The 21,265-nt window shown below is 44.5% G+C and overlaps 2 protein-coding genes across 2 annotated transcripts; one reads left to right on the forward strand and one right to left on the reverse strand.

Moving 5' to 3' along the window:
• Window positions 1–6,189: 6,189 nt before the first annotated feature.
• LOC117848271 (auxin-responsive protein IAA3) lies at window positions 6,190–9,581 on the forward strand. Its single transcript, XM_034729611.2, has 5 exons — window positions 6,190–6,639; window positions 7,387–7,619; window positions 8,232–8,331; window positions 8,460–8,521; window positions 9,176–9,581. The coding sequence occupies exons 1-5, from the start codon at window positions 6,326–6,328 to the stop codon at window positions 9,211–9,213; spliced, it is 747 nt and encodes a 248-aa protein (XP_034585502.1). The 5' UTR covers window positions 6,190–6,325; the 3' UTR covers window positions 9,214–9,581.
• A 5,620-nt stretch (window positions 9,582–15,201) lies between these two features.
• On the reverse strand, window positions 15,202–19,620 carry LOC117848269 (lactoylglutathione lyase GLX1). The gene is made up of 9 exons (XM_034729608.2): window positions 19,464–19,620; window positions 19,123–19,339; window positions 18,907–19,031; window positions 18,742–18,806; window positions 17,939–18,151; window positions 17,798–17,845; window positions 16,143–16,250; window positions 15,916–16,056; window positions 15,202–15,515 (listed from the first exon to the last, which is right to left on the reverse strand). Exons 1-9 carry the CDS (start codon window positions 19,570–19,572, stop codon window positions 15,471–15,473), a joined length of 1,071 nt encoding a protein of 356 aa, XP_034585499.1. The 5' UTR covers window positions 19,573–19,620; the 3' UTR covers window positions 15,202–15,470.
• Between the last annotated feature and the right edge of the window lie 1,645 nt (window positions 19,621–21,265).

The raw sequence follows: 21,265 nt of genomic DNA on the forward strand, positions 1-21,265 counted from the left end.
TAACAAGTCTATGAGTCATTCAACTCATTGGATAAAATCATCCAATCGCGACTTGCAAAGCAAGTCTGCAGTAAACTTCATGAGTTAGTTAACTCATTGGACACATCTGTCCGTCGGCAGCTTACAAAAAAGAAGACCATCGGTACCTCAGGAGTTAGTTAACTACCTGAGAGACTATCCACCAGATAAGTCTATCTAGTCGCGGCTTATAATAACAAGTCTGTAGTTCCAGGTTTTCCAGAGTGTAACATCAATACAACACAGGGAAGTTGTAAAGATAGGCTCTATCAAAATCCTGAAGAGATTACTCGCCCAGTAGTCTACTATTCAGATAGTTTGAGTACTCGCGCTCCACAACAGGACACGCGTCCTAAGTACTCTACAATGTACATCTGATAGAAACCTAGTGCGCAGACACTCACATTAATCGTACGAGCAACTATCAAGATTAATTGTGAGAGGCACTAAAACAACAAGTCGAAAGCAACAAAGATTGCAACAAGATTTAGAAATATTTACATTACAAAGCATTCATATCATGTTTTCAATACAAAACTAATTTTTGCTTTAATACAAAACTACTCAAGGACCAGATGATTGGCTACTTCTTCAGCAATTGGGTCCATCTCCTGCATATACTATTGAAGGGCTTCATCAGTACAGTCGCCCGCCACGCCCTCAGCAACGGGTGCCAAATTAGCTTTCAGGTAGAATGACTTCATGAAGCTCAACACTTGTTGGGAGATCAACTTGGCCATCTTCTGGATGTAGCTGGATAACTTGTTTGGCACGTCCTTAAGTATTTCTGGCAGAGGACGCGGCTCCACACCTTCAACTGGAGGCTCTGTCATATCTGCAATAGGCTAGGCGGCTTCACAGGTTTGCTTCAGAACAATGGAAGCATTCTCCGCCTCTGCCTCACGGTTCTTCAAAGTCTCCATAGCTTGAACAAGGTCAGCCTCGCCATTCCTACGCATCTTTTTCTCCTTCTCAAGGTGATGCTCCAGCTTCTCGACATGAAGTACAAGCTTATCATGTTGGTCGGTCACACGGTAATAAGAATTTTTCCAATCCATGACCAGCGCCTCGAGATTTTTCTAGGCCTTTTTCAAAGCTATACATGGATGTACAATAAGGGTTAAAGACTACAGAGTAGACTCAACAGACACAAAATTGCAAGAGTAGAGTATTACCTTTAACTTTCTAGCTCAAGGACCTTTTTCTCCCAAGAAGGCGATCCTTTGGTTCTGTGAGCTCCTGAATGCGATTGCGGTACTCAACGGCCATCCCATCAAACTTCATAAGCAACTGCGAGGAGTACTCTTTCTCTTTGGCAAGCTCTTTCTCTAGTGCTTCAGCACGAAGTACGGTATCAGCATACTCCTCAAGCATCTCCGACTTGCAATGGGGGCGATTGATCAAGTCCTGGAATTCAAAAATCAGTACTCGGTGTTAACACATGGGTGCCAGTCATTATGCTAACAGAGCAAAACAATTTCAACTCACCTTTGCATAATTACTGAAACAACGGTGCATCTCCATGATAGCAGCTACCATCTCTGGGTTCAGCAGGGGATCATTGATCAGTTGGATATCCTCTATAGCCCCACCGGTTTTAGCACCCGCGGTCGCATGTGGAACCACGACAAGACCACCAAACATCCTATGCTCGGAGGATGAATCAACGGCTATGGCCCCGAGGGCTGTTGCCGCCTTGACTCCTATCTCTGGCTCGGGAGCCATATCCGCATCCACGATGCCAGAGGTAGTCGTCGCTTCACCCACAATCAGTTGCTCGGGGGTTGTAGAAGCAGGCGCCATGTCCACAGAAGCCACCGTCTTCTTAGGTACTTGTTGCTCGGGGGTTGGCAACACAACATTAGTCAAAGACGAAATAACTTCTCACATCAACATTGCTACAAAGAAAACGACACCTGGACTACTCATTATTGCCGGGTATTCCTCCGGCTGTGGACTTGCTTGGACCAGGGCAACGTCCTGGGCTGAGAGGCCATCGCCATCGGTCACGAGCCTTGAGCTAGGCCCTCCAAGATCCATATCATAGGATTTTCTGCATAAGATAATGTTTTAGCTACACAACAAGTCAATTTTGAGTTACAAGTAGTACTCGAAAGGAGCATTAATATTACTTTGAAGACCACCTCAGTCGTAGGGTGGGTTCACCAAACAGTCGCAGTGGCTTGATAGTTGAAGATGGTGCTTTCGGCGCGGCCTGCATATCCATAATGGGATCTTGGACAGCTTTGAGCTTCGCCTCTGCTGCTTGAGTTGTGTCTGCGCCAATGGGGTTCACCACCTGGGGATCAACTTGAACGGCATCTTGATATTCTGGATCATCCTCAATCTCGATCAACTCCTCAGTGATCAGTGACTTGTTTTGAGTGGCCACAGCAGTCGCCTTCTCCGCTTCGGTCACCTCGTCAAGTACCTGCAAACCACCAGTATCATCTAAATTAGACATGGTGGTGACATGGAAGACCCCTTTTGGGAGTATATGATACTTAGAACCTTGTCCTTCCTCATAGGTAATTACCTTGAGGGCACATTATCCGCAGCGATGGATTTCTTCACGGCTCGTTTCACAGCAATGGTTCATTTCTTCTTTGGTGGTAGAGGGATCGCGGCCTCAAGCTCCTCTGTAGCCAAGTGCTTCTTCGACCTGGAGGTTGATCCGGCCTTCACAGATGGTCGGACCTTGACTTCATATTCCTCCACAGCATCAGAACTAATGCTGCTGGAGGACTCGAGTACTTCTTCCTCATGGTCATCGCCTATCATGCCTTCCCGTGTAAACATGCGAGGAGCGGCTTCACAGGATTCTTCAGATTCGGGAGGAGGAGGAGAAGAGAAGTACAAAGCAACATCTTCCTGCAAAGAATGACAAGTTAGGAAACCCAATAACTTCAAATAAGTACTCGAGGGCTACGGCCACGGGTACTTACAGACTTGGGCGGGTTGGCAGCACTGAATTCCCGCACAATGGTGGGGATCTCGCCCACATTCTTGAACATTCGCTTAAGCCTCGCCATGACTTCATCCGTGCTGATTTCATCAGAAGTGAGTCTAGATGGATCATTCAGGCCGGTATACTCATTGCCATAATGGCACCGCTGCTACAGAGGTTGAATGCGACACTTCATAAAGCTAAAGGTCCCTCCTACTCCTGTAAGGCCATCTTGTTTCAGCTGAGCGATTCTACCCAACAACTCGGGCAATTGCAGGCAATCGCCATGCTTTGGCTCATCAAGCCACCTGTTGTTCCAAGAATGACGGTGCCCTGTCAGTTTGGGTAGTTTTGGATCATGGTTGTCAATGTAACACCATTTTTCCTTCCACCCGGCATTGGAGTCTATCAACTCGTAATCCAGATACTGGCTGCTCATTGTCTCCCGCATCTAGATCCCGGTGCCTCTAACCAAGAGGGTATGATCTTTTGAGGGTTGAGGCTTCACACGGAAAAATTTCCGAAATAACTGAAAGTGCGGCGTGATCCCCAGAAAGGCTTCACAAAAATGAGCGAAGATTGCACTATGGAGGATCCCATTAGGGTTCAGATGCACCAACTCCAATTTATAATAATGAAGTAAACCCCGGAAGAAATCTAAAGAGGGTAATGCAAGGCCTCGCTCGATGAAGTTGGCAAAAATTACCATCTCATCGGGATATGACTCCAAAGGGTAGACATTGCCATATGCAGATCTCCAGTTGATGAAGTTCTGATCTTGGAGTAAATTGGCGGTTACGAGCGCCTTGATATCCTCCTCCTTCAGAGTTGGCCACTTCCAGGCACAGACGGGATTTGACGGCGCAGTCTGATCAATCTTCCCGTACTTGAGCGCCGGCAACTACGGCTCCTTCTTCTTATCAGACATTTTCTTCTTCTCACCCTCGCCCGCTTTGGATGCAGCAGCTTTCCTTCCCATCTTTGATGTCACGAGCGTTTTCAGTTAAATACGCTCGGGGGCTACTTGGTGGGGAGACGGTGGTGCAAGTGTTCGAAGATCGAACAATGGCGGCGGCGCTAAGGCTAAAGTGTGAAAGTTGGAAAGGCAAATGGTAAGGGTAACACAGAAGAGATAACTTCCTCCATTATTTATCACAGTGGCACGGTAACAAGGGTGCAAATAAAGGGATTTCGATTTAAAGGATCCCTAGAATTTCGGACACCTGATTGGCAGTTACCTTTATCTCAGGAAGAGATAAGATTTTCCTTCCAGAGATGGTCATGTTAACCAAAGGTTGACCCTTATACCCACCAGACTAGTCGGCTAAAAGGTTCAGGGGCTGTGTGCCACGTGTCCATCGACAAAAAGTTTTTTCTCTGGATTTTAAGGGGAAAGTGATGCAAATTACAGATTGACCCTCAACTTGATTCTTCGATTCAACCTAAGGCTCGGGAACTACTCCATACGGAGTGCAACTTTCATCACACTACCATATAAAATTCAAGATTGAAGGATATGAGACTGAGTTAAATGAGGCGTGGCAGTTTTTGAGTACCTTTGATGATTCAACCAAATGAAGTACTCGAAGAGCACCAAAAACTAGTCGATGAAGTCTGCAAAAGTACTCGGAACTGCTGCATTTGATTAAAAAGTACTCGGGGGCTTGTCGTATATACATGGGCCCGTCAGAAGGTTTGGACAGTTCTAAATATAGAGCTGGACACTGAGATGCATCTGACATGGAGACTATAGCACGGGACGGTGTAGTCTATATGGAAAGACAGGACTAGTCGATGATTAGAAAAAGTACTCGTAGTAATAAGAGTAGAACTCCTCTAGTCGCATCCGACTAGTATTTTTGTAATCAACCGGCCTGTAACCCTGCCCCTGGCAATATAAGGTGAGGCAGGGACCCTCTCCAAAGCAATTCAATCTAATCAACACACAGGACGTAGGGTATTACGCAATCTAGCGACCTGAACCTGTCTAAATCATGTGTCTGTGTTTACCTTCAAGTTCCTGATCTCGACGAACCCCACTAACCAAAACACTACCTCGGGCACCCCCTCATTAGATTACCGGATTTAAACACCGACATATGCATCATACAATCCTTGTTAAAAAATTGTATTAATGGTCAAAGTTTGATCAGCAGAAATCCTAAAATGACCCTATTTTGAACCAAAATATGGTAATAGTTAGTACATTCTTCGGGTGGCAAAAGAGGAAAAGATCGTATCATCCATGTATAAATAAAAAGGACCTAGTTTGCAACAATGCATTATTAATTTAGTATATTAAAGAAGCTCGTGAGGAATTGAACTGAACTTGGTTATTAGGCACAAGTGTACAACCTCCTCTCTCTCTCCAATTCAAAATAAATATATGTCGTTTAAGACATTGACATGGTATACTAGGCGAAGCTTGATTAACAATTTTTTTTAAATATAATGTTTCCCCTCATGGTAATAAAATATACTTCTAATAACATGTACCTAAGAAATTATTGTATTGATGGTCAAAGTTAAAACATTTACCCGGGAAAAAATCCTAAAATAATTTATATTTTATTTTTAAATCAGAGGGAGTGATAGTTAGTACATTCTTCAGCCGGCAAAAAGAGTGAGAAATGTCATCATCCATATATAAAATAAAAGGACTTGGTTTGCGAATTGCGATGGTGCGACCTTGTAGTTTCAGGTTCTTAGTTGAAGGTGAAAAAGGCATTATAGGGAAGAGGGCAAGAGCCCAGAGGCTCCATATGGTTTGATGTGTAAGGGAAAGAAATAATAGTGTAAATAGATGCAAAAGTTTATAAATGGCTTTGAAATGGATAATGCATTGCACTAGTTGGTGCCTACGGAGTACTTTCTAAAAACAACTAGACCACAAAGACACATCTCCTTGACTTTGTTTTAAAGAAGCTCGTGAGGAATCGAACATAGGCGAGTAGGTGCAACAGAATACCTAGTCCATCCTTCGAGTCACAAAACAGAAAAAAAAATCGTCTATTTCTAAATAAAAAAGAGAATGCAATCAAACAATAATTGTAACTCTTAAACAAATAACCATAAATATCAATTTACATCCTCCATCTCTATAACGAACAAAAAACTTACATTTCCAGTTTTCTTTCACTGATAGTGTTCATGTTAACTGTAACACACAGATTACACTAACCAAAGTGGAGCGAACCAAGCCAACTCAACGGAGGGAAGAAGGGAAGCTTCACCTCAAACCACTCCCCCACTCCACTCCTCTCTCTCCTTCCTCTCTCCCCCTCTCTCCCCCTCTCCCCACACACGGAAACAGCCACTCCTCACCTCCCCCACCCTCCGGTTCATGTCCTGCTGCTCCCCATGTCGCCCCCACTCGAGCTCGACTACATAGGCCTCTCGCCGCCGCCGGCCGCCGCCGCCGCAGATGCCACCGACGACCTGAAGGGCACCGAGCTCCGCCTCGGCCTGCCGGGGTCCGAGTCGCCGGACCGCCGCGTCGCGGCCGCCGCCGCCGCGACCACCCTGGAACTGCTCCCAGCGAAGGGAGCCAAGCGCGGATTCTCCGACGAGGCGCCGCCGCCGTCGCCAGCTGCCACTGCCGGCAAGGGAAAGAAGGTGGCGGACGAGGAGGAGGACGACAAGAAGGTGGCAGCGACCCCGCAGCCGGCCGCCAAGTAGGTGGATTGTGGAACTGGATCTTGGAGGTTTTGCTGCCTCAAACAAAAAATGGAATTCTTGGGGCTTTGCGAAGGCGTTCTTCGGCGTTATTCCTTGGTTCTTGGACTGCCGCAGCGAGCGGTCTATGGATTGACTTTTTTTTCCCAACCCTTGTTTGGGAGAAAGATTTTTGTGTGTTATTTGGGAAATCTTGCTGGGTTTTGCAGTTTACGACATTTGTAGGTTCTGTAATCCAAAATTTTCTTTGGAAATTCTGCGCTTTTCAAGGAACCAGAAGGGTAAATTGAGGAAAAACTGCCGAATTGTATGTCATGGGGATCTCCCTTGTCTTCATGGTTTCGATTTTTTTGGCCTCTTCGTTTGGTTGGAATTTCGGTTTGTCTTGGGGCCTAGAGGAGGGAAACTAAAGTTGCAGCTTTGTGATGTTCTTTTAAATTTCCACTTTTCCCCAAAATTTTCTACTTTACAAAATGCTCCTTTTTCGATTTTTCTTGAGCTTTTCTTGTATTTTCACCTTTCTCGTTTGCTCAAGCTCTTCCATCCATTCGCTGCACTCTCCCCGCTTTGTTTTTGCCATTCATTTCTTCACAACATTTTGATCTGCCATTACCATGCTCATTTTTTAAAAGAATTGATCCCAAAATTCGTTTTTTTATTTTCCCAACAGTACATCTCGTGATCTATCTCTTGCTTGTGTGGTTGTAAAAATTATTGAGCAACAAAGCTCCTGGCGTGCTGTGCAGAGCTCAGGTGGTGGGATGGCCACCAATCCGCAGCTACCGCAAGAACACCATGGCTACTACCCAGCAGAAGAGCAGCAAGGAGGATGCTGAGGCCAAACAGGGCCAGGGGTTCCTCTACGTCAAGGTCAGCATGGATGGCGCGCCGTATCTCAGGAAGATTGACCTCAAGACTTACAAGAACTACAAGGACCTCTCCACTGCCCTTGAGAAGATGTTCAGTGGCTTCAGTACTGGTGAGATGTCTCGGGTTACTCTCCACTTTTACCAGACTCAGTATGTAATTGTGTTTCATTTTGATGTGGATAGTGTTAGAAGCACATCATAGCAGCCTTAAAAAATATGCTTGGTTCCAAGAATAATCTTAGCTTACTGTTATTATTTCGATAAGTTTTACTGAGGATGACAAACAATTCAGTGCGCCTTCTTTTGTTTTGTGTTTTTTGGTGAACTATTTATTCCTCACAAAAAAATACCTTGCTGATTGGGCAGTTATTGCATCCATATCAAGTCTCTGTTAGAAAGACATTTTCTCTTGTAAGGCATAATAAATTTTGGCTCCATGTATATCATTATTCGAGGATATCTTTTAGTCCTGACTCCTGAGTGTTGGTCCAGAAAGCTACTAATCGCTATGAGAGTGACATCTCTCGTATATTTCTGAAATTTGGAGATCTATGATCCAGTATGTATATCTCATTAGTTTTCCTCACTTTCTTAGAATCATAAAAATGAATATAAGGTTAAGGTCCAAGTCTTTTCAGTAGAAATTTTAGTACAAGAAGAGGTTCTCTTCTGTTTTCTTTTTATTGGTCTTACAGGTTAGTATGGGTGTAATGCGATATCAGGCAAGGATGGCTTATCTGAGTACTGCAAGGATGGTGAATATGTTCTGACTTATGAAGACAAGGATGGAGACTGGATGCTTGTCGGCGACGTGCCATGGGAGTAAGTACACTTATCTTACTTAGAATAAGGGAAATGGAAGTTAAATGAGTCAACAATCTTATTTTGTGGCACATTTTTCTCATTATGCACATATTTAGACGCCACATTTTCTTTCACTCCAATTGCAGGATGTTCGCTGACTCTTGCCGTAGGCTCAGGATCATGAAAGGTTCAGATGCAATTGGACTTGGTAAGTTTGTACTCCTATTCTGTTTAGCATATTTTCAGGCTAATCATATCATCTTAGTTGGTTGGGTGGATATGGTGGGATGGTCCATGATATGATGATCCAAGTAGGTTGCATGGTTGGTTGTACATGATATGATATTTTGTTAGGAGTTCCTTACAAAAGTGACATAATTCATGGTTCCTGCATCATTGGTGATAGTTCTTTAGGGTAATCAGTTTGCAATTTTCATTTACATAGCGCTAAAATGTAGGTTTACGAAATCAGCAGCATGGGATGAACCAGATAATATTGAATTGCAGTTAAAATCACATGTATGTAAATAACTACTGCAAAATAATTAAATATAAAAACCAAAATATGCTCCTTCTACAATGAGATGCCTAGTTTCCTGATTAGTGCAGTATTAACGCTGCAACCAAGTATGTCATTGTCATTATGAAGTGCACATCATCATTGGGGAAAAAACATGTATCGAGTATATATTGTACGTGTCAAATTAATAGTTAATTGTCAAAATCTGAAAAGAATCATAGTTGTCATTTGCATATTAAATATTGTCATATGATCTTCAGAGTTAATTTATTAAGTTTGGCTTCCATTTTTTTCCTTTGACTTCCCTGAATAATTTGTCTCTTATTTGTTTTCCTTTTGCAGCTCCAAGGGCAGCTGATAAGTCCAAGAACCGCAACTAGAATGGTTGCTTCCTACAGTCCAGAGCAAGAGGAAGATCCAACGACTGTAGGGCCCTTTATGAAAAAACCAAAAAGTCTAACAGTTTTAAGACGAATTCTGCCTTATGGTCTGTACTGCATGGTTTGCTGTTACGCGAGTAAAGAACTCCATGTCTGTTATGTTAGTTTCGCAAAATCGTCTATGGACCAAAACTCTATTCGATTGTGGTTAAGGCTTTGTACGAGTGTTATTCGTATTTGTGTAAATGGTTTGTTACATTGTGTGCTGCTACTGTGAGCAGTCCTACCTAGTTTGCGAAACGGTGTTGACGAACTGTTTCTCGTTCCTCTATATCAATGTTCAATGAAGCTTGCAAATGTATTGTCTATTGGTCTTCCTGTTCTGTTTCATTCATCTTAATTGCCTTGAATTTTGCTGAATCAGCTCGTGCTGCAACAGTGATCATCTAACACTAGTTTCTGTAAGTTCCATGTTCCTTTTTACCAGCTTTAGTGCCTAGTTGCTGGTGGGGGCATGCAATGTATTCAGTTATTTATCTGCTGAAGGTCATGATGGTTGTCTATGATCTTACTCCTTATTGTCATTTTAAAAAGGGTTCCATCTGAACCATCATTCAGGTTGCATATAATATTATGATTTCTAGAGAGATGGCAATGGCTTATGATCCCTTAGAATCAGGCTTTCTTTGCCTTGTATATGTCTGCCCCATTAGAAGTTATGCTCCACTCTGCGCCTTTTGTGGTGCCTTTATCTCCTTACTGGTGTCTGTTAGTTGGAGTGCATGTGGAGCACTGTCTATTTGTTCCAAGGAACACACTTAAAATTCTGATTCTGCTCATGTTTCAGCTAAAAGGGCATCTTCACTAACCCAAGTGAGCCTTCACCTGCATTTGTTTATCTCTTCTAGCTTGCAGGTTGTCGCCTCCCAAGTGCCGAATTTGTTCGACAACAACGCTGCGGCGCGCATCGGCTGAGGGCGACCGATAGGGTTTACAATTCTTGCGGATTGGCAGCGTATGGAGCAATTCTGGATGATGTGGTATGGTTCTCCAAAGACTCATACTTGATATCCTGTTGTTTTCTAAACCCTGAACTTGTCCGTGTAGTTTATACAGCAGCATCCAGTACCTTTGTAGGCTCTGGATTCCTTTGTTCCCTCCCTGGTGGTCCTGCAATGCCACCATGTCGGTATGATTATTGTAAACCTTTGCTTGATCCCTTTCTTAACCGCTAAAGCCGCGCATTAGGGCCTAGTTTAATGCATTTGCGCTTCTTTTATGCTCCTGTATGCGGCGGTTTGCTCATTCCACATGTTTCCTTGTCTCCAGATTACTGCTCTGCAATGGGTGAAACCTTTTTGGACTGCTTTCACTTTCACCTCTCTGGAGGCATGGTTGTGCGTGTTTTTATCGCCTAATTACCGTGATTAATACCAACCTTTTTCTTGTGCTGGGGAACCATGATTATCAGGTTGATATAAACCTAGGCAAATGTCTCCACAAGTCCAGTCTTGCAGGTCTACATCATTTCTGCTGCGTCTGCGTGCTGCTGCACTCATGCGTATTGCATGTCTACAAATGCGCATCCCCTGCGAATGCGAATGAATGAAATCAAGATTCTGTTTTCCATGATTCGTTTCTGTCTCTTCCAATTCAAGCCCTGCAGATTTTTCCGACATCGCAGTGGGATTTTTTTTAAAAAGTTTTCTCCAACTACTTATTTTGAAAAGGAAAAATGTTCACAACAATTCAGTAAATTATGTGGTTAAAAGTTGACAGGTAAGTCAGGGAACAGTATTTTTCTAGGCACAAAATGCCATGTGGTCGAGTGTTGACCTGGCGTCATAACACTTTTTGAGACTGTCAGGTCTGGTATCAGCTGCAAAGCAAAAGAATTTGTAGCCAATGCTGAGTGTTACTGCACGGGCTTGACCCCAAATTGGCTGGCTGCTGCAAATGGCCAGCATAGATCTTTGTCTCTTGTACCACTCATGAATCACCGTTTGCCACCGTGGAGAATCAGTATTGGTGAAATTCACACGATACTATATCTTTTCAAACCCGAAGATGATGGAAATTGTTTGGTGTGGATTTGAATCTTCCGAAATCGTCTCCTTTTTGGTACAGTTGCCTGCAAAATATGTTTTGAGGAAATAGACTAATAGAGAGATGAATACTTTAACCTTATCTTACATCAAGCAAAGTCCCAAATTTCTTCAGTACAGCATGAACTCCCACAGTGACCAGAAAACAGACCTCCAACAAACTACAGAAGCAAGCACCAAATGGTCCGAGTCCTCTTTTTATTAGAAAGAGAGGGGAAAAAAAGAGATGAGCAGCTGGGCCCCGCTTTGCTTGGGAAACGGATTGAGATCCCAGTCAGGCTTGAACACCATGCACAGTTAGCGACGGGAACGGGAGCAGGAGCGGATATTCGGAAGCGGGATGGAATCCGGGATAGCCGAAAACGAAAAAAATACGAACGGAAATACAATGTAAACGGTCGGAAATCAGGATCATGCATCGTGATGCACATTTTCATAGATATTACACATACATATAAACACACACTAGTACATTAAAGCAGCACACATAACACTTGTATGCCACTATATCAATATAAACCTGTAAGGGCACCAGCAATGTATAGGTGCACCCCTGGTTCTAAGGTGGGATCCAGCAATAATTTGATGTTACATGTTGTATTAGCTCCAATGTATAGAACCAGGTTGAATCTATGAATATGGGACCCGCAACCCTCCATCTCTCTCTTCTCTCTCCCATTTTCCCTATATTATATTGCATGGGACCTGGTTCTATATATGGAACCTAGTTCCATATAGAATCAGCTTCACAGTGTATAAAACCTGATTCCATAAGAGAGAGAGAAATATAGAACCAACTAAGAACCACACGTTGAAGAGGCCCTAAGGTGCCTAGGCCAGCAGGCTGCAATGCCGCAAGCACAAGCAGCACGCTAGCATTATGCACTGCAACCAAGAGTAAGCTGCCAAGCTAGCATACGAGTAGCACGCAAGGCAGTAGCAATATCAAAATTTATCCCAAGATGCTTTTGAAAATAAAAATAATCATCACATATAGCACTGCTGCTCACGCATGTCGCATGAGCCTCCTCCCCCGCTGCCCGTGCATGCGCAGGCTCGACCCTCGTTCACCGCGTCCACTGATTGTAGGCGTCTAGAGCATGTTGGGCCGAGACCGCAGACCTGAGGGAGCGAAGAATTGTGACCTATCCTGTGTAAATAAAAAAGATGAATACGAGATCATCCTCGTTGAAAATGGAATTCCGCATTTTACGGGTGGGATACACCCTCAACCGTTTCCCATCCTGCTCCCGATCACTCTCATCCCGCTTTCCATCCCGTTCCTATATTTTTCCGTCCCGTTTTCGTATAGATAAAAGTACGGAACAAATGTAGAAAAACGGAAGGGCGGAAATGGGATTTTTCCATCCGCTTTCATCCCTATGCGCAGTGCTCAAACTCACTGATTTATGACTCACGTACTCCCTCCGTCCCATAAAGATCATTCGTTTAGCCTTCAAAATTTATCTTGCAAAAAGTATCCATATAACTTTGAGACAATCCAACCAATACCTCATAATACCTTCTATCTCAGTTAACGAATCCATCATTTACTCCCACCATCGATGCCCGAGCCAGACTCGCTAAATAAGGAAGGCTAATAGGTCCGACAATTACTGCAAGCGTGCATGCATAATTAATACTACTTGATAGTCCATCTAAGCGGGTGTTTGGATAGCAGGTGCTAAATTTTAGCACCTGTCACATCGGATGTTTGGACACTAATTAGGAGTATTAAACATAGTCTAATTATAAAACTAATTGCACAACCCCTAGGCTAAATCGCGAGACGAATCTATTAAGCCTAATTAATCCATCATTAGCGAATGGTTACTGTAGCACCACATTGTCAAATCATGGACTAATTAGGCTTAATAGATTCGTCTCGCGATTTAGCCTAGGGGTTGTGCAATTAGTTTTGTAATGAGGCTATGTTTAATACTCCTAATTAGTGTCCAAACATCCGATGTGACAGGTGCTAAAATTTAGCACATGCCTCCCAAACACCCCCTAATTAAGAAGAGGTATTAGGGGTACTTTGAACTTTTAGCATTACTATTATTTTCTCAAAAAAAATTAAACGAACAGTTTGAGGGAGTAATTTATATGCAAACCTGAATAAACCCATCATCGCTTTCCTTTTCTTTTTGCAGTCAAACGAAATAAGTGAAGGGGAAAGGGAGGTGGGGTAGAAACGAAATTATGACCGTCCGTGGGCCCCGCCCGGTGGGCTTAGGACATAATGATGGAGGCATGGATGCAACGCACCCCACAATCCAGCGGGCCCACCCTCCACCACCACCCCGCGGTCCCCGCGCGGTGAGAGAAACCCTCCCCTCCCCTCCCCCCCCCCCCCCCCCCCCCCCCCCCCCCCCCCCCCCCGGCGCTAGTAGTACATGCCAGTAGCCCAATACTAGACTGGGTCGCTGGCCGTGGGCCACAAAGAGACGCGGGCCCTCCATGTCAGCGAGGGGCGCACGGGTCGCCTGCCGCCGTGGCAAGCGAGAGTGAGGGGCGGCGGGGCCATGGTGAAGTGGAGTGTGGCTGCGGGTGGGGGGACACCCCCCACTCCCGTCCCTAACTCTGCGGGGCCCACCGCCGAGAAATAATGCGCCGCGCAGGCGCGTTCCCACCCGCCTCCAGCCGTACCCACCCTCCTGCGACCCGGATGACGGGTGGGACCGGTTGACCAAGGGGCTACCTGTCAGTGGGTGATAGGCCCCGCTCGGGTCGGGGCGGAAAGCCCGGCAGGCCTGGCTGTTCGGATGGCGACGCGGTCGGGGGTGGGGAGCAGTCAGCAGAGCAGAGCAGAGGAGGTGATGGCAACCGGGGAACTCCCCCCCGGGAATGGAGCTCTCGCTGTCACTGGGCCCGGCCCCGGCCCCTCTCTGCACGCCTGCAGGCTGCAGCAACCGCGTCACTGACCGGCGCCTGGCCATGAATGAGGCCTTTATGAGCGAACGTGCGGGTGTGTTCTATTAATTAATGCCGTTATTAATCGCTGTAATTTTACGAGAGGATTGGCAGATGTTCCTCTTGCAGACGTTTGGGTGAAGGCTGTTTTTAATCTCTTCGCAAATCAATTCTCGTCTCGACCAGCGGCCTCCTATGGAGCTTGTCAGCTTGACACGAATTTCATGCATTGCTTTCATCTCACGGTCTGAGGGAGCATTTTGATGCCAGGCTTAAACTTTAGTCCGATCGATATTCGGATGCTAATTAGGAGGATTAAACATGAGCTAATTACAAAACTAATAGCAGAACCCTAGGCTAAAACGCGAGACGAATCTATTAAGCCTAATTAATCCATCATTAGCGAATGGTTACTGCAGCACCACATTGTCAAATCATAGACTAATTAGGCTTAATAGATTCATCTCGCAATTTAGCCTAGAGGTTGTGCAATTAGTTTTGTAATTAGCTTATGTTTAATACTCTTAATTAGTGTCAAACATCCTATGGAGTTTAGCCCTGTCTCCCCAGCACCCCTAAAATTACACAACTTTTTCCTTTTAAAAAAAAATTACACAACTTTTGCAGGACGGAGTAAAAATTTTAACTAGGATCCGCCACCGCCAGTTTTCTATAACTTTATTAAAACTCAGCAGGAGAAAACCACCAAATTCTGATAATAACCATCTAAACTGAGTTGGCTACATTCGAAATGAAAATACCAAGGACACCAGTTGGACTCTTCGTTTAGAGCTCCCAAACGACTGGGCTGATTGCCGAAACCACATCATCGTCACACTGCTGCTTTTTTGGGCTGTGTTCACAGGCCCGCCTTGAAACGCATTTTTTTTTGGGCCTACATGAATCTTATCATTCAAACTTCTGCATTCCAAGACAGCCCTAGTACTTGCACATCCTTGAGAAGGGACAGTTAACGAAAATATTCTGTCTTCTGTGGAAAATTGTACATATGATTTTACTGACAAAAACGGGTTGCGCATCTACATCGCTCCAGAAGGTGAATCTAATGCTCTATCAACTATCAATTGTGACGCCGTAGATTGGACCATCTATCTACAAACCTCAGTTTGAGGTGGTGGCTTGCTGGCTTTTACAAAGATTCTGCAGGTCATGCTTGGAACACACAGGGAAAAACTCTCTGAAGCCTGCTGTACCAAAAGTTGAGATCTTCCACAAAGCTCATTCTTCCAACTCCTTGAGAAAATCTATGTTATCAACAAACACCTGCAATATGCAAAAGGAATGTTATAATTGACCAGAATGTCCTCAAGAAAAAAAAAAATGGCACGCAAATTTGTGTATATCCAGCCTCAGGGGGCAAGACTACTGGGTGGGATGAATTTAAAGCTATGCTAGTTACAAGCAAAACTTTGCACTTTTCTTCCTTATACAATATCACATAATATGCACATCATCAAATGAAATGAATAATAGGCACTTGTTTATCCTGTTTTTACTGAAAAATTGGACAAAAGCCACTATTTGAAAATCGGCTGCAAATTTAGCACACAGGCCACCTAGGAATAAACAGCCTTTTGTAACAAATAAAAATTCCACAGCCTTTTGTAACAAATAAACACAGAGAGAGGTTTGACACTAAAACACAAGAGTAAAAGGCACATACTGTTTTCCAGCCATCTGGATCTGTGCATGCAGTTATCTTGGTGTTAATGCCAGGTAATGGACCGGGTTCACGAGTAATTTGTCCACCATTTAGTCGAATTACTTCTGCAGTCTTGTAGACATCATCAGTACTAATAGCAATCTGTAAGGAGAATAACAAAGCTCCATTAGTGTAGCCAGAGGAAAAGGGCCAATGAACCAAAACCTGAACAATGAAAGAAAACATACCTGTGCATAGGCATTTCCCTTGTCATATTCCTTGACCCCATAGTTGTATGTCAACTCCAATACAGCATTTTTATCTTCTGGACCATATCCCATCATTGCAATTGTATACTAAAGAAAAGGAACAGCAGTTATTTTTACAGTATCATAAATTACATGAACAGATAGGTAACATATATTGCATAAACAGTGATGGTCTCATACAGATGCCATAGCAAATGACCAAATCGATGATGAAAAAAAAAACTGATTTCAAAGAATTATGAAACAGAGATGGAAGCTACTTGGCATAACCATTGTGACACATCTCATGATGACTGGAAATGCATGGGAATTGTCACTTCAAACCAGTAGATAGCATCATAAATCCTTCATTGCATTCAGGCTGAATTCATACGAGGACAGAACACAGCTGGGTTTACAAAGACACGCCTGGTTTTTCTGTCAAAGCTGCAAGTGGAACAGAATGGGTGGATTGGGCTAGTTTTCAACAAGTTGAGGAGGAGAGGAATCAGCACGCAGGTTATTATGTTTGAGTTGTTTTACAGGTTTGGATGGTTTCTAGTAAAAGGCCCATGAACAACTTTGAAAGCCTAGCAGTGACTTCCGGTGTACAAACAAAGAGTGGGTAGAAGCCTCAACAAATCAGGCATCAGTTATATCCAGCCCCAAGTTTCCAGACTACAAATCCCATCCAAGGCATTATGTTTCTTGAGTCCCATCTCCAAGGGAAACGAAATTGAAAACAGCAGAATGAGTAATGGTAGAACCGCAGAAGCGCGACCAAGGAGTTGAGAACAACACTGCTGCTGCCAGAAGAACATTAACCACAGCCAAAGAAAGAACTGGAAACTGCACTGCCACAACTACTTATTGTTGGATAGACATTGTAAATCACTGATGGTCAGTCTAACCTAAAATAAGAAGGAAACCTAAAACCTTCTCCTCAAATGACTAGTTACACTTGAATGGCAAGCATGTTACTGCTGGACAAGTAAATAAGTATGTGAACTTGAACCGTGTTCATCTAAAGGGAAAACTCAAAGGTACAAAAACAAGCTTTTCCTCCGATCCAAGCTAGACTTCTTATTACAATTCAGACATCAAATGTGCCAAGGATGTATATAGTGAATACAAAAACTGAGGCAAAAACAGTGTAAGCAACCTTGGCAGTGGCTACTGTTTAAAGCTTGAGATAGACCAGCATATGGACAATCACCGTAAAGTGCGCCACGTCTTTGAAAGTAGGGAATGTTTAAACTATTAAAGAACTGCTTATACAAGAAATAGTAACCCCCCCCCCCCAAAAAAAAAAAAAAAAGTACCAAGCATACAGCTAGCACTTAGCATCACATAAAGATTTGTAGTAATCTAATTTCATCACAACATGCTTTAGAACACAAACCTAAACATGGTGCATAAAAGAAATGGACAAGGTACAACAACCTAACAAATGAAATATCTAGTAGCTCAAAACTACTGTCAAATTGAACTTAAACAGAAGGTATTCATCGAAACTTAAGATATTTTCTGGTCCTTTCATAGTTGCATGTATTCTAATTCCTCTTTCACATCAGTAAGCTTCACATAGAAATCTTAGCAAACAAAAAGTAATGAGGTTCGTTCATAGGGTGGTTTAGGAAATAGGAAGATACAACCTTGTACTCAGGATTATCTCGCTTGCGAAGAAGTTCCATGCCAAATGCCTTCATAAATATTACAAATTGAATTAATCACTGTTTCAATATTAGAAAAGGAGCAAACTTCATTATCAGTTCCAGTTCATGTCATTAACTTACCTTCTCATAGAAATTTATAGCACGATCAAGATCTCCCACTCGAAGCATTACCTGGCACAAAGGCTCAGGAGTAGGACCTCTTTCTATAAGCTCAAATTTGTAACCATCAGGATCCTCAATAAAGGCAATTACTGATTTCCCACCTTTGACAGGACCTGGCTCCCTTGTTACTGTTCCTCCTTTTGCTTTAATAAGGTCCACTGTTTTTGCAACCTGCAATTTTCAAACATTGAAACTCAAGGTACCAAACTAGTTCATAATCAAATGTGAAATGGTAAAATAAATAACCAAATATATTGCCAACGTATCACATTTCAATTATTTGTAATAACTTGGTGATACATCATGACTAATTCAGGTGAAGGATATGAGTGTCATGGTACAGAAATTTCATGCCTTACAGATCTCAAAGAATATTTCATATTTATACATGTGAACTTTATGCTGTACAATCATCTGCTGCAGCAAAAATAACAAAAAAAACTCCCGTTATAAGTTTCTTACTTTAATTTGTAACCAAACTGCCAACAGCCAATCAAACTTTGTTATCTGTTAATCCCTTAACCAAATAAAGTCTAGTTTTTTTTATAAAGGTAACAGTAATACAGGTTCACATTTGGTGCTAAAGCTTGTGGCAACTATGAACCTGGGGACAAAACCTATCAAAGCAATCCATAAATGAAATCTCCATACTTCCCTAGTCCCTACACAGCATGACTGGCTGAAGAAAACAGGAATAGCAGCATCACAGAGCTGAATGCCGGCAAGTTAAATGAAGAAGGTCCATAGATATATAAGCTTACATCCTCAACAGCAATCCCGAAATGGCCGAAACCAGTCCCAATGTCATAGCTCTCCACACCATAATCTGCCAGAAAAGGTATCCGAGGGGTTCGATATGTTGATCGCAGTGCACATTATCTGAACAACAGAGATACGGTGAAGGTATTTTGACAAAAGAAGCTTACTGTAAGTGAGCTCCACAACAAAATGCGAGTCCTCAGGCCCGTACCCCAGAAAGGCATTGGTGTACCTCTCCTCCGGGATGTCCCGCTTCCGCAGCAGTTTCATGCCCAGGCACTCCGTGTAGAACCTGCAGGTAGAAAGGCAACCCTCCCAATAAAATTGGAGCAAACAGCAGTAGCACAAAACCCATCGGTGACAAAAGCACCGGGGAATCCTACTTGATCGTCTTGTCGAGATCGCCGACGCGGTAGACGACGTGGAGCAGGCGCCTCCGGTCCTTCTTGACCCACTCCATGGCCTCCTCCTGGCCGACCACCGTGCCGGCCGAGCCGCCGGGCTCCACGCCGGCGCACAGCCCACGCCTCGCCAGCCTCGCGGGCGCCCTCACCGCTCCTCCTACCACCCTTCCCCCGAAGAGGCCCTCGCGCCGCGCGACTGAAACGACAGGAACGGGAAACCAAGCAACGTCACACGGGGGGGCAGCCTCATCCAAGAGAAAAGATCGGTAGAGAGCCGGGGAGGAGCATGGAGGGCAGGAGGAGAAGGATGGGCTGCGTACCGGAGACCGCGGGGACACGGAGGCGGGAGGCGGCGAGGTGGAGCGAGGAGGCGGAGGCGGAGGCGACGGCGGCGGCGGCGAAGGGGAGGGGGAGGAGGAGGCGGGCCATCGTGGCGAGGGATTTGGGGAGGGCGAGGAGCACGGGGAGGGGGAAGGGGAGAGTCGAGAGGCCGCTCGCTCTATCCGGCCGTCCTGGTCGCGGCTCGGATCTGTCGGGGGCGGTCCGTGTGGCTGCCAGGTGGGGCCGGTCACGTGAGGTCGCCGAGGTGGGGCCGGCGTGACGCGTGAGGCTTCGCGTACGTGGTTTCTGTAAGAGCAACTCCAACGGCTTGACATCTCCCTCTCCAAGTCAAATTTTGGCTTGTGCTAGAAATGCACCATCTAACAATAGTTGTTATCCAGATGTCTATCCCATCCGACTTGCTAAATTCTCTCCCACACTCTCCAAACTTAGTAAGCGAGTTTGGCTTGCTAAATGTGCAAAATGGAAAGTGCAAAATGGAAAGTCTGTTGTAATACGAAATGAAGAGACTGTTAGGGTGGATGGAGATGTCGGTATTTTATACCTGGCAACCTACAGAGGGGTATCCCGAGGTAGTAGATTGGTTGGTGGGGAATCGTCGGGCCTGTAAGTAAAAGCGAGGACACAAGACACGGATTTGTACAGGTTCATGCCGATAGAGTAGCGTAATACCCTACGTCCTGTTTCGGGTATTGTATATATTGCGCCCTATGTTTAGGTGTCATGTAGCCTGATTGTTGGCTATTGATGATGGCTCTAAGCTGTCAATCTAGGTACCCCTGCCTCCTTTATATACTCCAGGGGGCAGGATTACTAGTCGGTTACAAGGGGGAGTTCTAGTAGGATTACATGGTATGAGTCCTAGTAGAATTATAGAGGAATCCTAATAGGAGTCCATCTTCTTCCTTCCTTGCGTGTATTGGGGATCTATCCCCGACAATCCCCCGAGCGTTTCATAGTCGAATGCAGCAGCCTTGAGTACTTTTCAAATCCTCACCAAGTAGTTTTGGTGCTCTTCGAGTATTTTATCTGGCTGAATCTTCAAAATTCCTCAAAGTTGTCATGAGGCTATGGTGTGCTCAAGCCCTTGTTCGTCTTGATTTCATAATCTTCATCTTTGGAATGTGATATGGGAAGTCGCCCTCCATATGGAGTAACCCCCAAGTCTTAGGTTGAATCGAAAAATCAGTCTTCAAAAATACCCTTTAGGGGGTGGTATGTAAAAGCAACTTAAAAAAAAGGAATAGTTCTTTTGACGTCCCTCGTCTATCGTTATAGTTTGAGTTTCGTCCCTCATGTACAAATTTGGGTATCTTCCATCCCTCAATTTTAAAATCCATTTATTTTTTTTATCCCTCAACTGTTTTGAGAGTGGTTCCGTACGACGTAGTGCTAGGTCCTACATATCTAGTGGTGGATCCCACATGCTAGGTGGCTTTCTTCCTCCCCTCTCTTCCTCCTTCCCTTTGTTGAGGCGCTAGTCCGCTGGATCCCACACGAGGCACACCTCCATGACGTCTCCACCATCTGCCAGCGCCTGCGCTACGACCTCCTCTGCGGCATCATACGGGAGCCCATCCATAAGACCTTGTAGTCCATCCTCTTCCTCCTTGCCCCATACTCATCCCCTACCTCCTCATCCTCCCCCATCACCTCATTTGATGGCCCGCCAGCTACGCCGCGGCCTCCTCCTCCTCCATGATCATCTCATCCGTGGGCTCCTCCTTGCGCTCGATCACCTCCTCCACGACTTCCTCCTTGACAACCGCCTCCTCAGGTG

This window comes from Setaria viridis, chromosome 3 (genome assembly GCF_005286985.2).
Source record: "Setaria viridis chromosome 3, Setaria_viridis_v4.0, whole genome shotgun sequence".
NCBI classification, from domain to species: domain Eukaryota; kingdom Viridiplantae; phylum Streptophyta; class Magnoliopsida; order Poales; family Poaceae; genus Setaria; species Setaria viridis.

Excerpts from the sequence above, each read along its gene's own strand:
- LOC117848271 (XM_034729611.2), top strand. The coding sequence starts at position 6,326 with ATGTCGCCCCCACTCGAGCTCGACTACATAGGCCTCTCGCCGCCGCCG. Across the intron at positions 7,620-8,231 it reads GTTCAGTGGCTTCAGTACTG|GCAAGGATGGCTTATCTGAG; the intron begins GTGAGATGTCTC and ends ATGCGATATCAG. Across the intron at positions 8,332-8,459 it reads GTCGGCGACGTGCCATGGGA|GATGTTCGCTGACTCTTGCC; the intron begins GTAAGTACACTT and ends CTCCAATTGCAG.
- LOC117848269 (XM_034729608.2), bottom strand. The coding sequence starts at position 19,572 with ATGGCCCGCCTCCTCCTCCCCCTCCCCTTCGCCGCCGCCGCCGTCGCC. Across the intron at positions 19,032-19,122 it reads GATCTCGACAAGACGATCAA|GTTCTACACGGAGTGCCTGG; the intron begins GTAGGATTCCCC and ends TTCTACCTGCAG. Across the intron at positions 18,807-18,906 it reads TGTTGTGGAGCTCACTTACA|ATTATGGTGTGGAGAGCTAT; the intron begins GTAAGCTTCTTT and ends CTTTTCTGGCAG.